The 17,459-nt window shown below is 38.5% G+C and overlaps 1 protein-coding gene across 1 annotated transcript in view; it reads right to left on the bottom strand.

Annotated features, from left to right (window-relative positions):
- The window catches only part of GDAP2 (ganglioside induced differentiation associated protein 2), a 58,274-nt gene that overhangs the window by 19,458 nt on the left and 21,357 nt on the right, over positions 1-17,459 (bottom strand). Inside the window, exons 8-11 of the mRNA XM_019458003.2 lie at positions 9,060-9,136; positions 8,258-8,334; positions 4,960-5,099; positions 4,223-4,277 (exon numbers count right to left, since the gene is read on the bottom strand). Coding sequence (XP_019313548.1) covers positions 4,223-4,277; positions 4,960-5,099; positions 8,258-8,334; positions 9,060-9,136 — 349 coding nt within the window. The remainder of the gene's footprint in view (positions 1-4,222; positions 4,278-4,959; positions 5,100-8,257; positions 8,335-9,059; positions 9,137-17,459) is intronic.

Genomic DNA, 17,459 nt, shown 5'->3' with positions numbered 1-17,459 from the left:
AGATTTTGAAGCTAATATAAATAACATTATCTTTTACATTTCAATTGCATTGCCTGTTGCTAATATATACAACTGACTTCTGAATACTGATCTCAAACCCTGAAGCCCTGATAAAAACTTACTTATTAATTCTACTAGTTTTTCTGAGGATACCACAGGGTCTTCTACATAGATGCTCATGTCATCTGTGAATAAAGACAGTATTATTTACTCCTCTCTACATCTAGAGGCATTCTGTTTCTTTTTCTTGCCATATTACACTGGCTAGAACCTCTGGTACAATAATGAATCAAAGTGGGGAGAGCAGACATGCTAAAAACCAACCTAATCCTCCTGTCTCCATTAAAGAAAAATATTCAGTAGCTACTGGGTGAACAAAATATAAATGGATTATGAGATGTGGGGAAATAGTCAAGTGATATCTTTAAGTGCTACAGAAAGAAAAAAATTAGCCACCCACTAAGCATAACAAAATAGTAGAAACGTTGATATAACAGATGTTATCTGATAAGACTATGTAATCAGAACTTTACTGAACAAAGAGCAGGAAAAGCCTTTCATTTAACTGATTGTTCCAACACTGTACTTTTCTTTCTTTCTTTCTTTCTTTCTTTCTTTCTTTCTTTCTTTCTTTCTTTCTTTCCTTTCTTTCAGCCTGGCCAAACAGCATTCTCATAAGCACTTAATTAGCACTTACTATGCTATTCCAACATTGAGGAAACCAAAAAAAAAATTTGCAATTTTTAAAAGAATTACTTAAAATATTTCATGCAAATTTTTAAATGTTTATTTTTTTGAGACAGAGCATAAGTGGGGGAGGGGGAGGGAGGGAGGGAGGGAGAGAGAGAGAGAGAAAAAAAGGGAGGGAGGGAGGGAGAGAAGGAGACGCAGAATCTGAAGTAGGCTCCAGGTTCTGAGTGTCAGCACAGAGCCTCACGCAGGGCTTGAACTCATGAACTGAACCGTGAGATCATGACCCGAGCCAAAGTCGGATGCTTTACCGACTGAGCCACCCAGATGCCCCTTACATGCAAATTTTAAGATGAGAAATTCAACAATTCTGTAAACAATCAGAAAGTGAAAAGTGAAAAACATTCTCTCAATGAAGTCTTCACTCATCTCTTACTATGAAGGGTAATGAGGACTTTTCACTACTTATCTTAATTTCTCCACAGTGCTTTAAAATAATGACTACTTCTACCGTCTTTGACGCTTTTCCTGTCCACTGGCTCCGACAGCATTAGTCAATCTCGGCTCTCTGGAAGATCTTCACATTACTTCTCCTTGGTCGCCCTCCTTGATCCCAGAGCTCTGTCAACTTTAGCTGTCTTCTGTGTGATTTTATTCATTAGCATATTTAAAGAGTTAAAGCACTATTTACTTGATGGAGACTCTCAGATTTATATCCTAGTCCATGATCCCCTTTATCTGACCACGGCTAGAAGTCATGAATGACACAGTCCTTTCATTTACTAAATACGTAAATCCTGGGTTTTATGCTGAACTAAGTCCTCTTTTCTCCAAACCCCAATGATATAGTCAGAATTTTTTTTTTTTTCCTTGCCTGGGCCTGAGTTTGGCCAACTTGCAAAGGACTTCACTGTAAATATTTTAGGCTTCCACTAACATTCTAAGAAAATATCATTAGGCAGGCCTGAAGGAACAGTGGTGTGCTCTACTGGAGGCAGGACAGTATGCATATGGACTAGGAGGTAGCTGTGTCCTTTCAGATACAAGACGGTGGCGGGACGAGCTCACGTAGAGGCAGTGGGACTAATGGCACAGGCATGGATTTGGACAGTAGTGAGCACACAGAACTGATGTAATAGGATGTTTTCCTGGCTCCTGGCTTGGGCACCTGAAGGGCAGTGGTCCCACTGACTAGGACAGGAAATATAAATAGCAGTTTGGGAGTGAGTAGGGGAATACAGGAGTTATTCTGTTTCTCAAATGTTGAACTTCAGGGGCCTGTAAGACATCTAAATGAAGATACTTAATCAACAGTTCAACATTCACGTCTAAGCACAGGAATGACGACGAGGAGGAGGACGAGGACGATGACGACGATGATGATAGTGGTTAACGTTTCCTGAGCGTTTATTATAGGTCAGGTAAAATTTTAAGCATTTTGCAGGTATTAACTAATGTTATCCTTCCAATAACCCTACAAGGTGAGCACTGTTATTATCATCTCCGTTTTATACAAGATGAAATTAAAGCACAGAGGTTCCATTACTTGCCTGAGATGATAAACTGGTAGTTGGCAGAGCTGGGATTAGAACCTGAGTCTTGGATTATGCTTTAAACATTGGGCTTTACTGCCTCCCCTGACATGTATGTATTTGGGAACCGCATATATATATTTGAGGGTTGCTGAAGACACAGGAATGAAACAAGGTACAGAATGAAAGAAAAGGATGAGGGTTTGGGAACACTGACATTCCAAGGATAAACAGGAGCAGAGAGAGGGGACAGCATAGGAGACCGAGAAGGAGCAGCTCGAAGTGCGAGAAAACTCAGCAAGGTTACATTTCAAGGGAGCCAAGACAAAGTGTTTCAAGGAAGAAGGGACCGGCTGGGATTAAGGCTGCAGGGAAAACAGGTAGGATGCAGATGACCAGTGATTTTGCTGTGAGTTGCTTTAGTTGCCAGAGTCGCATCTGAATGAGACTGGACTAAATTAAGGTGGATAAAAAATGGAGTGCAGAACGTAGGTCTCACTAAAAAATTTTGGTTGTAAAGGGGAGGAAATAGAAGTGGAGGCTTTAGCATGTTTAAAAGTTGATGAGTTAGATCCAGAAAAATGGGAGGAGAAAGACAAAGACAAAAACTGCTGAAGAGAATTCCTGAGGAAACGGAAATGTGTTGTGTAGTTGACGAGTGGAGGCTCTCCAATTAAAATGTCTAGATCCAAATCCAAACTCCACTACTTACTAGGTGCTTACCTCAGAAAAGTTACTTACTCTCTCAAAGCATCAATTTCCTTGCCTGTAAAGTGGGCATAAACTACTATCCACTTCATAGATACAAGACTTTAACAAGATAATGCCTGGGAAGAGCTGGCACACAGGAAGCGCTTAGAAAACATCAGCTCTTATTACTAGGGGATCCAGACCACCAGGTAGAAGGTCTGCCCTTCATTAAGAAGAAACACACTTTTTTGTGACAGAAAAGGAGCTAAGGATAGGAACAGATGTCAGGTAAGCTTGGGGTGGGAGGGAGAGGACAGAAAGCTTTTTACTGATGCTTTTGATGTTCTTGGTCGAGAATAAGGCAGGGCCAACTGTTGGAATGAGGGGCTGCTTGAGGAGAATGTGTCCTTCCCGGGACATACTGTCTAGTGAAATACCAGGGGGGCCTTAGCAGTGAAAGCTCCGTGTCTGCTTAGAAGCCCCCAGTCACATGGCTCTAAGATTTCTCCATCTGTGTTCAGCAACCCAGATACGAGAGTGAAGAAAGCAGAGTGGTGAAATGTCTCACGACCAGGTTTTGATGAGCAAGTGTGATGAACGATATTGTAGGCATTAACAGCAGTGAAAGTGACAGGGCATGGGTTTCAGGCTGGACAGGGAAGAAAATAAAGACCAAAAAAAAAAAAAAAAAAAAAAAAAAAAAGGTATTTTTAGAAACAGTAAAAGAACCAAGGGAGTGCATGTGTTGGTGAAGTCAAAATGCAGGACTAGTTATTAGAGATATTAGGGATGTGATTGTGAACAAGACAGCTGTAATCTAGCTCTCACAAATCCTGCAGGCTAGCATAAAGTAGAAAATTAAACAATTAATTGGAATTAAACATTAAAATCTTAAGGGGGAGTATAATGCAGGAGTACCTACTCGTTGGCAGAACTGGTCGGGGAAGGCTTTCTATGGAAAGTAACTACTGAGCAGAGATCTGAGGGGCAAACAGAAGTTAGCATGAGCAGAGGAAGGAAAGCGCATTCCGTATCAAGAGCGTGAGTGAAGTCCAATGAACACAGAGCATGAAGAGGCAAGCAAGAACTGAGAGGCGGACAGCCTGTATGCGTTGCCTACAAAGATACTAGACTTAACGTGGGACCAAAGCATTAGGATCACGACTGAAAATCACTGAAAAGGAACAGTAGACAAAGAAATTGGCCATCACAATGGTGATAGTGAGAATTAAGGCGTTGAAATATATCTTAAAATGCTGGCATGCAGTGCACTTAAATGTGAGATTTAGCTAAAGAGAAACACACTGTACCTTTGAACGAAATGTTGGATGAACAAAATAAACAGCCTTCAAATTCCTCTTGTATCTAATGTGAAATAAAAACATGGGTCAGTATGTCATGTTATAGACAATTAACTCTTTGCTAGAATACAGAAATATATTCACAAAGGGGAAAAAAAGTTAAAATGGGTCTAGTTTACATATTGAATTTTAAGTGAAATGTCAAAAAATAATTCAGGGGACATTTCATTATTTAAAGTATCCGTTTTATAGAAGATACTGTTTCTCTTGGCTGTGACAGAGCCAACTACAGGTAAAACAAAGTAAATTCATATCTAACAAAAAGTTATCATGTGCCTTTTTTTTATACTGTACTAGAATATCTGAGATCATATCATGAATTATAAAACTCATGGGTCACTGGGTCAAATGAAATAATATTTATAAATGTATTTTGAGAAGAGTAACACACCTTATTAACAGAAGGTAGTATTTTTGTTATCTTATATACAAAGATTGGTAACGACCCCAACCCTTTCGCAAGATGTTTAAAAGCAGCAAAAATTTTACATATGAATTTACTTAAATGCAAAATACACTGGAGTTAAGGAGGGCCTCCTGATATTAAAATATCTGATCTATGTGTGATAAAAATCTTTGTTACATGAAATATCTTTTCACAGAATACACAGCAATGTTTACTACTCATTAATATTAGGAAAGAAAGCAGCTATCTCCCCTCTTCATAATTTGCAAAAATAACTAACTTGACATCAACAACATCGTAGAGTTTCTTCAGGAAGTCAGAGTCCAGGTGATTGTATTCACTGGTCAGTGTGTGAAAATATACTAATACATATTCCTTCACAGCAATGTGATCCATTACATGGATGAAGTATAAGAGAGCCTAGAAGGAAAAAAAGAAGTAAACGTAAGATCATCTTGCATAAGTAGTCAATTTCGCAGAAGCCAAGAGAGAGGCAAAACTTAGAAGATGAACCTAATTGATGCCCCAGGCACTACAGATGGACATCTCAGACTAATGAGTATCAATTCTCTTTGAAAAAGAGCTTCAGGAAAGTGAACCTAGCCAGTGTTTACCAGTTCTCAGAAATGCTACAGTAGGATCCCTTTCTGCCTTGTTCTAAGGGCTGGAGGAGAACAATCAGTCTCTATGTGCTCAAATAACTCTTCATATACTCAAAAGAGTTCTTCAGTCAATTGCTAGGTTTTCCCTCTCTAGGATAATGAACTGTAGAAGTACAACTTCTAGACTTCTGATCATTCTTGAAGTTTCTGCCTGAAACTCAATGAAAATCTTTGCAGTCTCTACTGGGATGCAGACTTATGGCTCTCACGTAACCAAGAATTACTACAGAAGGACATTCTGAGTGATGCCTCCCTCCCATGGCTCACTTGGAGGACTAATTTTCTTGGCATCTTTAATGTTGAGCTGAAATGAGGAAAAGGACAACAGGTTTAGTCAGTAGATGGCAATGAGCCAGGCAGCATTTCTAGAGCTCTGAAAGACTCAAATTTAATGTGACCCAGATCACATTAGAGAAACACTTCATTATAAGAAGGATGAAATTTAAGAGAAACATTAAACATGGAGCAGAGCTCCAATATGGGCAGGGCCAGGGTAACCCAGTGGTGTAGCTATAAACAATGACATAGAGGAAGCTAAGAATTAACCACGGAAAGATTATCAAACAGGTGATTTCCCAATTCTCCTCAGGATAGTCTTTGGCATTATCATGTGTAGACTAAAATGGATTAGCATCCAACTGCTACCAGAGCAGAGGAAGGAGGAGGGCACTAACAACACACAGGATCCTTCCACTTTGCTGGTTTGGACCTCACAATGTATCTCATTATGTTACATGAAATGATACATCATGGATATCCAGAACACCAAGCAAGTGCACGCCAAAATCAAATGCAGAGATTTATGTTTTTATTGGTTATCAATCACATTATTAATGATCAGAATGAATGTTATGTTGGTTGTTAATGACACAAAACAAATGGCTACAAGTAGAAACTTAGTAATGATATAATTTGCATTAGTCGAGCTTTTCCTGTGCATTTGTGTGTGTGTATTTTTATTATTATTTCTGCTTTTACCAGACTGCTTTTGGCCCTCTTTCTATCCACTCTCCACCCCCTGCAGGGCAATTAAGATACCCATTTTCAGCTTTAAATTCCCCATCTTTAACTTAAATGTTTTTCATTATAAGGAAGTATAGCCACATGACAGAAAAATGTAGAAAACAAATTCTCCCCAAAACCATGACATCCATTTTGAAATATTTACATTTTGAGTTTTTACCTTTATGCTTAAAACAAAACAAGTTAAAGTCAGGGTATAGGCAATTAATGCACCACTTTTCTATTGATATTACATTATAAATATTTCTCTATAGTACCGTATTTATTTGCCTTTGTAATCATAACCTTTAAGGGTCACAAAATACTCCATCTGTGGATATGCCATAACTAATTGTTAGAACTTTAAGTCATAGTTTTGTGGTACAAACCAGCCCATGGGAGCATGCCAGGTCCAATGCTTCCATAATTTTTTTTTTTTTTTTTTTTTTTTTTTAACCTAAACACCAGTGACCAGGAGCCTAAGGGCTTAGCCAGAAAGCAATGATCTGCTTTTGTACAAATGTGTTTTGTCTCAAAATTGTGTGCAATTTTTATATTTTTAGGTACAAAATTTGTTACTATGGTTAAGAATGATTTGTTAAAGTGGTTTTCCTCTTTTGCAGTCAGTTTCTAATACACTGATGTTCTTGGATGACCTATGTATTTATCTTTTGGATTCAATGGTCTCTTGCCCAAGTATTCCAATTTGGGCAGCTTCGGGCTCTACAGCTACTTCCATACTCAGATTATTTCCTTAGTACAAATTCTGAGGAACAGATTCCTGGGTCAATGGATGTGACCACCTTTATCATTTTAATTCATCTTTGATGACAATGATTATTATTTAAAAGTTCAGGCCAGTTTTGAAAGTGAAAAAAGATATCTCATTCTGATTCGCTTTTTTTTTGGATTACTAATCATTTTTATTTTTTATTTATTTTATTTTTTTAAGTTTATTTATTTTTGAGAGAGAGAGAGAGAGAGAGAGAGAAAGCATGCAGGGAAGGGGCGGGAGGGGGGGAACAGAGGCTCTGAAGTGGGTTCCACGCTAACATCACAGAGCCCCATCCGGGGCTCAAACTCACAAACCATGAGATCATAACCAGAGTCAAAGGGGGATGCTCAACCGACTGAGCCACCCAGGCGCCCTGGATTACTAATCATTTCTTTATAAAATTTTTTTTAATGTTTATTCATTTCTGAAAGACAGAGAGAGACAGGGCACAGGCAGGGGTGGGGCAGAGAGAGAGGGGGACACAGAATCTGAAGCAGGCTCCAGGCTCTGAGCTGTCAGCACAGAGCCCGACGCGGGGCTCCAACTCACGAACTGCGAGATCATGACCTGAGCCGGAGTCGGATGCTCAACCAACTGAGCCACCCAGGCGCCCCAGTAATCATTTTTAAAAGCATAATCATTTTCTTATTTTTATTTGCCAGTAATAATACCATTTTTTCTCTTACGAATCTGTCCTTTGCATCCAAATGAAGGGGTTATGGAATTATGACATCTTGGGGTAACTACATCTCTGACTTCTTCTCTTCAGATAGATACTCAAGAGTTAATTTTTCTTTTTTTCAAGACAAGCAGTATCTGATTGTTAGTACAATTATAACCTAGAGTGAGTCCAACCCAAAACTCTCCGGCTACATCACATCCGAAACGGAGCAGCTTGCGTTTTTGGAGATCACATGATGGCATTCTCGTATTTTCGAGAATTTGCTCTCCTACAGAGCAAAACCGAACCCCTAACGTACTGAAATGGTGCATGCCAGCCTACAGACCCAGGGCTGCTCCTCTGCCCAGATACACACATTTCCGCCCCCTCTCATATTCTCAGTCCTGATTCCAAATTCACATCCTACTAATTGTAAAAATCAACATCATGTGTAAAACAGAGCCTCGCTGTGGCTTACCTTGTCCATATCTATTAATGTGACAGGAATGTTTCTTCCAACTACCACCATCACTGTGCGCCCACAGTTATCAACACCTGCGAATGGGAAATGTGATCAGCGCCTAGAGACTTTATTCCAAGGCTGGACTCGGACATTGTAAAAACATTCTACACAAATATAAAAGACTGAAAACCAGGAACTTAACGTTTTTCAAATTTCATCCTCAGATTTCTTTCACTTTGTGGAAAACAATACATATATATATTTTAGCTTTATGAGGTTCTGATGACTGCACTTATTTTTAAGATAAAGGCTTCCTGCAGGTTTTAAATCAGGGATAGCCAAGGGAAAGGCTGCAGGGCCAAGGCCTTTTTATAAATAGGCTTTGTTCAAGTTTTAATAACATTAGTGATCCAGGAAAAACTAATGGGAACTCAATTCTGAAAATTAACAATTACTGCCTGAAAAAGGAATTTAATGGAGAAAGAGTGGAAATTTGAGAACTTTCCCCATCTCCATTATAATTTAGACAAGGTTTGAATTTTGTATAGCAAGTGAATGGTATTTTTAAGAGCAGAAAAGATGTTAAAAGGTAAGAAAAGAGACATTAAGAAGAAGTGGATCAACGTAGAACTACAAGATGAAAATTTTATAGGTTGAGATGTTATTTTTAAGATCTTGATGATGAGCCAAACTATCCTCATTAGTATAAAAAATTTTTTTTCATAGGCAAAATGGACAAAATCAGAGAAAAATGAAGTTTCTAGTAGCGTGCTAGGTGGGGTCCTTAAAAAGGAAAAGAAAAGCTACTTACGCTCACCTGTTTGGTATAAGGCTTTTAGAGAAGCAATATCAGATAGATCCTCAGATCTTGCTTGACACAACCAGCGATTATAACTAGAGAAATAAAGGATATAATTATTATAATAATCCCCTGTAAATTAAATTTACAAATGGAATCTGTTTCTTTCCCTAAAGAATGAGGTTTTATTATAATGTGCAAGAAGTTAAGGAGGGCATATTATGCAGAATCTCAACCAATGTTGAGAAAATGTTAAACCAATGTTTATTATATAATAAACAAAGATGAGTCACTGAGAAAATGTGTTCATACTACATGATTTAAAATAATCCTTTATGATCAAGTGAAGACTATTCATATAAATGACAAAGACAGCAAGTACTCAAATGAACACTGTTTTCAAATACTATTATTTTCCCTTCCTAAACAACATGGCAGAGAAGGCCTAAAGCAATAGCAGTTATCCAAAACAGATGTTCACTCATCCAACGATTTACCGAGTGCTTACAAAACGCTAGGTATTGAGAATGCTACAGTGAATAAACACTGTCAGTGCTCGAGTTTACTTTTCAGAAGAAAAACAGGTAAGTGTTTTTTTTACATGTTACATGGGACCACAAAGGAACTAGGTAATTTTATGTGGGAAGTCCAGGTTTATTTTAATGATTGGTTAATCAAACCAGTTGCACTGAGAACCCACAGAGCAGATCCCAGGGATCTTGGCTTAGCTTGGCTTTAGCTAAAAGGACATGAAAGCTGGAAGAGACGTTAAAGATCTCAAAGCGGGGAAATGACTTGCAAGGTCGAGCTAGTCTTAGTCACCAGTCAATTACTGCTAGAGTTGAATTGGAAGTTTACTCATATCTCCAGAGTTCTGGAAAGGTCAGTACTTCTTCTACTATTTCATACTGTTTTGTTGTAATTCAAAGTGCCACTTATTTGCAAAAACAGCTTTCACAGCACTGAAATCATGAGAAGCAACTCTGAAGAATCTAGGTTACATAGGGCAACATCCCACAACATGAGGAAAACTAAACCAGGAGAGGGAGACTTGGGTTCTAATCCTATCGCTTTCTGTGCAACCTTAGTAAATAAAGCTGCTTCACCTCTATGGACCTGTTTCCTCATCCGTAAAGTGGTGTTTACAGAGGACACCTTTCAGCTATAATGTATACTCACACAACTAAGGGTATTTAATAGGAAAACTATTACATATGGATTGTAATCAACAAGTGATATGTCTGCTAGTATCACAGAAATTGAACTGTCTGTGAAAAACATACTTGGTATCACAAGATCCTACAGTTTAAATCTGCAAACTTACCCACCTATGCAAATTGAAAAGTGAAAGACAAAATAGCTTTCAACTCTGGCTTAAGACGTAACTTGCAACTCAAGAAAAGAACTATGTTTATGGTCGTTCTCCCTTATCCCTATGTACTGTTCCAAAATTTTAGAGTCATTTCCTTGGTTATTCACATGAAATCCGCAAAGGTACTGTTTTCTAACTGTCTTACGGTTAAGTCATCTCACTGCAAGACTGAACAGAGCAGATCTTAAGTGTCTCATGAGTTCCACAGGTCCGACCTGGCATAAAACATGTAACAGGAATTCAGTAAACGTCTGTTAATTTCTATACTCCATTCATGTATTCATTAGCTCATTTTTCAAAGGTGCAGGGCATACATGCAAATGTCTGCATCATAGTAGGGACTCTAAGCTTTGTTGAATGAAATAATAAACATAAGTATTATTCAAGATATTTGGGGGGGCACTGGAGAACGATAATAAAAGGCACTTGGTTTCAAAGATTTTAAAGCTGAATATATGAGATAGACACACATTACAAAGAATAAACTTTGTAACAGGATGGAACGAAACAAGCAGTCCAACAGACGTCTAAAATTCTATCAATCAAGTGTGCTCAGAGGAGGACTGGCGGGGATGCGGATAGTGGGAGTGGAGTGGAGGCAAGATCCAGACATGCAGAATTAACTGTTCTCTTCTTTGAACCACAAAGATTAGTACAAGGCTTCACCCACTTACTGCCAGTGCTTGCTTCTACTCAGACCACATGACAGAGAATATGGCTTATTTGTCTCTGTATTTCCAGCCAATCCCTAGGGTAGCTCCTGATACTGAGTAACGATGTGTTCAATGAACTCTGAAAAAAATCTTTTTCGAATTGGAATTCAGGTGCACAAAACAAAATTAATTAGCCTTGGTTCAAATCACTCTCATCACGGGTACACACATGGTTCTCTTTAAAAAACTGCTTATCTAATTACTTATGTTTAATGAAGTAATAAGTACTCTGAAACCTCCTGGCCAAAACAAAAGCAGGCACTCTCACAATAATCTATATCTAATCACATGGTCACTCCCCTCCAATTCTGGCCCCTGCCCCCTCTCCCCAGCCCCCACCCCCCCATAACCAGTGTCTGGAATCACACGTTCATCATTTTCTTGCTTTCCTTTTTATATCTTTTTTTTGTTCATTTGTATGTATTCCTAAAAAGTTTTTTGGAAAAAGCTTACCATTCTGTATGTAGTCTCTTGGGTCTTGTTTGACCTACTGGGCTGCTAAGATTCATCTGTATCATTGGGTGGGATTGTTCTTCATTCACCTTGATTACCATGTAAATTGTAGTTGTACTACATGAAAACGACGCTTTTTTTTCATCTACTCTCCTACTGGTGGGTGCCCGGACTGTTCCCAGGTTTGTGCTCCTGTGCACAGTGCTACGATCAACTTATTTTACATGTTTCCTGGTATATGTGTGCATGCTTTCTCTTGGGTGGCTACTTAAGGGTTGAAGTGCTAGGTTACAGGTATATTCAGTTTTGGGAGGTAAGACCAGACCCCTTTTCCAAAGGGTTGTACCTACTTGTGCTACTTCCTGGGAACCCATGTCCTCAGCACGTGGTATTGGCAGATGTTTTAACGTTTGCCAGTCAGGTTTGAAAGGGTATCTCATTTCTCTGGTCACTAATGATGCTGAGAACCTGTTCGTATTTATTGGACATGTCTTCTGTGAGATGCCTGTTCATATTGTTTTTCTAGAGGGCTATTTGTTCTTTTCTCACTCACCTGTAGGAATTTTTTGTATAATTCTTGATCCTAGTCATTTGCCAGTTATGTTTACCGTGAACACTCCCATTCTGTAACTTGTTTTTCACTTTAAGATTCACTGCTCCATCTGCCAGAACTCTTAATTTTAAGAGAGTCAAAACTATTTTTTCTTTTACAGTCAATTCCTTTTATATCTTGTCTAAGAAACCTGTCCTTTCTCCAAGGTATAAAAGACACTATCCTACAACTTGTTCCATGAGCTTTAATTAAAAAAAAAAAATTTAAGTCCTCAATCCATCTAAAATTGACTTTAGTCCATGGTGTGAATCCTGATATGGTATAAACTCTAAAATGTTGTTAACCTTGATCTGTGATTAACAGCTTGAGATCCTAGAATAGATTTTGGCTGGCAAAATCTATACGAGCATATTCATGGGGAGAAGGTTTATAGCTTACATGTGATTCTTTATGAAGGCTTTATGATTCAAAAAGGTTTAGTTTCTAAGCCTGAGACGAATTCCAATGCAACAACTCAGGACTGCAATCTTCAGCTGGTTTCTTCTTTATTCTAATCAAGTCTCCTCCCTTCCCACTACGGATCATAGAAGTTTAATTTGATTATCTAGTCAACTTTCTTTTCCTTTAAACAAGAATTTGGAAGAAGGGAATAAAAGCAAAAGATGTTAGCTTTATCTCCTCAGCTAACATGTTTGTTTCCCTCAACTATTAAAAAAATATTTTAGGAGCGCCTGGGTGGCTCAGTAGGTTGAGCGTCTGACTTCAGCTCAGGTCATGATCTCGCCGCTGGTGAGTTGGAGCCCCGCGTCGGGCTCTGCGCTGACAGCTTGGAGCTTGAAGCCTGCTTCATATTCTAAGTCTCCCTCTCTCTCTTCTCTGGCCCTCCCCTGCTCATGCTGTCTCTGTCTCTCAAAAATAAGCATTAAAAAAATTTCAAAAAAATTTTAAAACTTCCATTATATCTCTTATAAACTGCACCTCATTTTTTGCTATAGTTTCTGCACTTTTTTTCAATAAAGACATACAATTTTTTACCCCAATCCAATAATCAAAACAAATGCTAAAAGGAAAGTATCAACTTAAAACAGTTTCTTGTTTTCTTAGAGCTTATTCCAGGTAAACGGATTTCTATTACCTGCTGGGTAAATTGCAATAATCACAGGTAAACAGTCACACAAAATATGGCAACATGGCAGCGAAGGGAGCCACTACAGCGCTCTGAAAGCAGAAATACTGAGTGGACAGATTCTCAACAGGCTGCAATCAACTAAGGCTGGATGCCGTCCTCACAAAGCTAACAGAAGGCAATTTCTTCCAGTTAATCAATTACCATCCACGTGCATAACCACAGGTTGAATGATGAAGAAAAGATACGCTAAATTATTCTTAAAAGACTAATGGCTAACATATTTGTGTGTAACCAATAGCCCAGGGAGAATGTTGGCTTTGGAATCAACATAAGCTTTCCTGACCTGATGGAACTGCCCCACGCTGGACTTGGTTAGGACCCCTGTCACATACTCATTGGACCCTGTAGTTTAAATAAATTGTTCATACAATACTTAGTTTAACATTTCTCTCCTCTGCAAGACCCGAAGCTCCATGAAGCTGCCACTGTATCTGTCTCGCATGTCACTATTATGTTTTCAGCATGACACCTAGCACATTAGTAAGGGCTCAGAAAATACTTAACAGTGAAGGAGATGAAGTTTTTATTCCGGAAAATGACTTAAGAGTTGTTGGCAATTGGATCTTAAGCCAAGCGAGGAACACTAACGGAAAAAGAAAAAGTTACTGTAATATAATTTTAAGAGTTTTAAAGCTGTATTTTTGAAAAAGAATATCTAGGTTGCTTCCTAATTTTTGTAAGTAAGCCAACTTCTATCTTACGATATACCCAAATCACTGTCACGACTGGATAGAAGACCTAGATATATTAGTAAAGAATTAGGCAACATGCCTAATTTTTTCAGATGTTAAAAAGAATTACCACACAGAGGTAATGATGTGGCGAGGTAGTGCTGGGCAAACAATGATCTGACTCTATAAAGACAATCCATGGGACCTTAGTGTTGTTACTGATGGAAGAATTGAAAGCTTTCAAAAAGAGATTGATAACTAAAGACCTACTTCCTCAGAGATTAAAAAAAAAAAAAATCACTCGATCAACCCGATCAACCCACATAATGAACAGAAACCAGACCTGTTATGTGTAAATAAAGCCTTATTTAGACAAAATAAGAGAAATAAACAAACTGAGAAAAACCACAGCCTGAAATCTTAAAACATTCAGCACGTAGCAGAGTAACACTCAGTTATGTTATGAACTCGTAGACAAGGAGTCATCAAATCTCAAACCTTTTGGTCTCAGGACCCTTTGATGTTTATGTCAGTTATCTCTACCAACATTTACCACGTTAGAAATAAAAACGGAAATGTTAAAAGTGATTATTTGTAAATCTAAAAACAATGAAAACCTTTACGTGAACATTAAGCGACTTTACACGACAAAAACTATGTTTTGGGAGAAGGGTTAATACTCCTCGTTTTGGCAAATCTCTTTAGGTTCTGCTGGATTCTCACATCTGCTTCTGCATTTAATCTACTGCAATGTCACACAGTAAGTAGCCTCTGGAAACTCCACTGAACGGTGGGAGGAGGAGGAGGACAAGGGCAAATAGTCTGAGTAGCATCACAAAACTGGTTTTGGTCTCTTGGGCTCCCTGAAAGGGTCTCTGGTTCCTTGCCCACCCTTCTGGGTCTCTGTTATTACTCCCAAGTATCCTGCAGCATAGCTATGAGACTCAACCTCGTTTGTAATCATCACAGACGCTGGGCACTTAAATGGAAATCTGACAACGTTTTGATTCAGACGTAGCTTATCACTCAAGAGCACAGTGTGACAGAGGCACCTCTCCCGTTTCTCAGTGCAGGCTTTGGGAGCCACAGGCTGTGTTTTGTTGACTACACGGTCACAGCCTGACCGCTGCTCAGAACACACCCCGACACCTGAAGACCATGTGGCTCACTCATGAATTTTAAAACAGAGGGACTACCTTAATTATCTCTGGCTACTTCAATGTCTAGAATGTTATCTTGTACAGTGTAAATATTCAACATTTTCTGAACTGAATGGAAACTATCAACTGTGTAACAAATGTGAATCTCAAGATCAAGGCCCTCTACCAACAAGGACAGTGCTTTCCATGCTGTATTCATATTCCTTCTGAGAAGCTATCCCTTTGCCGAGGACTCCTTTCCAGAAAGGAGTGAAGAGGTTTTAATGCTGACTTGAACTAGTCACTGAACTAATCATTAAGTGAAACAAATCTCATTAAAGAGAGAAAGAGACACATGCAGACAAGTATCCAGTCCAAACACAAACTTCAAAATTTCCAGATTATCTATACTACTCATGGTGAAATGAAAAAGGTATGAGGGGTGCACGTGTGTGTAGAAGAGAAAGACAGAGAACAGGTTGACTGATTTGAGAAAAGTGGCTGCAATGCAGTTCTTTGAATATGAATACAAAAAATCTCTAGTCCTTTGCCAACGTGTCTGAAGTTGGTTTGCGTAAGTGGGCTGAAGAAGGTGGCGGAGAAGGGAGATGTGCCATACTCGCCACTCGAAAGGGTCTTTCTCAGTGAGCTGTGACTCTGGGCGAGCCAGTCTTGGGGATCATTTACCCTCTAGAAAGGGGTCAGACTACATCAGTGATTTAGGACGCGGAAGAATCACTTATGAAACTTTAGAAACTTTCCACAGAGGTTCCGACGCAGGAAGTTTGGTGTGGGGCATACACATTTTTAGCAAGCAGCCCGGGTGATGATAATGCTTACAGACCATGTGTTCCACTTTGGAAAACTGTATCAGACGATTACCAACATTCCTTTTGACTACGGGTATTCATTCACGAGAAACCACAAACCAGTGGTTCTTGAAGTGTGGTCCACAGTCTTGACGCTTTTCAGGGGGTTTCCAAAGTCAAAACCGTTCTCATCATACTGAAACATCATTTGCCTCTTTCACTGTGTTCACATTTGCACCCATGGCGGAAAAACAACTGTTAAGTCAAACTACTGGTGCCTTATGATGAACCATGGCGGAGGCCCCAGATTGTACTAGTAGTCACTACGCTCTTCCATTGCCAAAATTCCCAGAGAACCAAAAAAAAAGAAAAAGAAAAAAGCCAGTTTTATTTAAGAATGTCTTTGATGAGGAAGTAAAAATTATTATTTTATTAAATCAACCCTTGGGAACACATCTTTTTAATTTTAATGTAGCACAGAATGGGAAGAACACTTCTACATACCGAAGTATGAGGTTGTCTTGAAGAAAAGCACTGTGTGACTTAGAAGCTGAACTAGTTGCTTTTTTTTCATGGAACACTGTTTTTCTTCAAATAATGACTGGCAGACAAACTGTGGTTATTCAACATGAGTATTTGGCAGATGTTTTCTCAAAAATGAATAAAGTGACCCTGTCGTTTCCAGAAAAACAACCAACGGTATTTCTTGCCAATGATAAAACTTGAGATTTAAAATGCACATATAATTTTGGAAAATTCGTCTCTATCACCAGAAGCTTAGAGCTCCTAATACTTAAAGACTTTTCTGATGAGGTCAGTGGCAATATTAACAAATATAATTTCTTCATATTGGGTACTGAAATCTGTCAATATTTAGAAGATCCGAATAATTCAGTGAATTGTGTTTTCCAACAGAAAATGTGATACATTCATGCTATAAATTCCTATTATAAAACCAATTCAAAGAGGACAGAACAAAACATTTTAATATATCAGAATATAAAAATTCATGGATATGCTTTGAGATTCCCTATTACCACTAAACTGTAAGAAACTACCATTTATCGAGTTATGTTGTAATAGCAGAAAATACCATAAATTATTTGAAAAGGCTATTAACATACGCCTCTCCTTCCCAATTATGTATCTGAGTGGGGCTGGATTTTCTTCATACACTTCACCCAAAACAACTTATTGCAACAGTCTGAATGCTGATATGAGAATCCAGCTGTCTTCTATTAAGCCAAACATTAAAACATTTGCAAAAATGTAAAACAGTGCCATTTCTTCTATTTTTTTTAGTTATTTTTCATAAAAACACAATGGATTATTTTGAAATAAATTAATGATTTCTCATATGATAAATACTGGTAGACACAAACCACGTAAACAAAAGCTCTCTGGGGTCCTTAACAATTTTTAAGAGTGCAAAGGGGACCTAAGACAAAACAGTTTAAACACTGCCTTCAACCAAAAAAAGGTACCCAGATCTAGTAGTGCATGAATCACCATGTGAAAA

The sequence above is a fragment of the Panthera pardus genome, unplaced genomic scaffold (assembly GCF_024362965.1).
Source record: "Panthera pardus isolate Hobbes unplaced genomic scaffold, ASM2436296v1 HiC_scaffold_11, whole genome shotgun sequence".
Lineage (NCBI taxonomy): Eukaryota > Metazoa > Chordata > Mammalia > Carnivora > Felidae > Panthera > Panthera pardus.
Note: the sequence above shows the minus strand (reverse complement) of the source record. Positions and strands in the feature narration are given on the sequence as shown.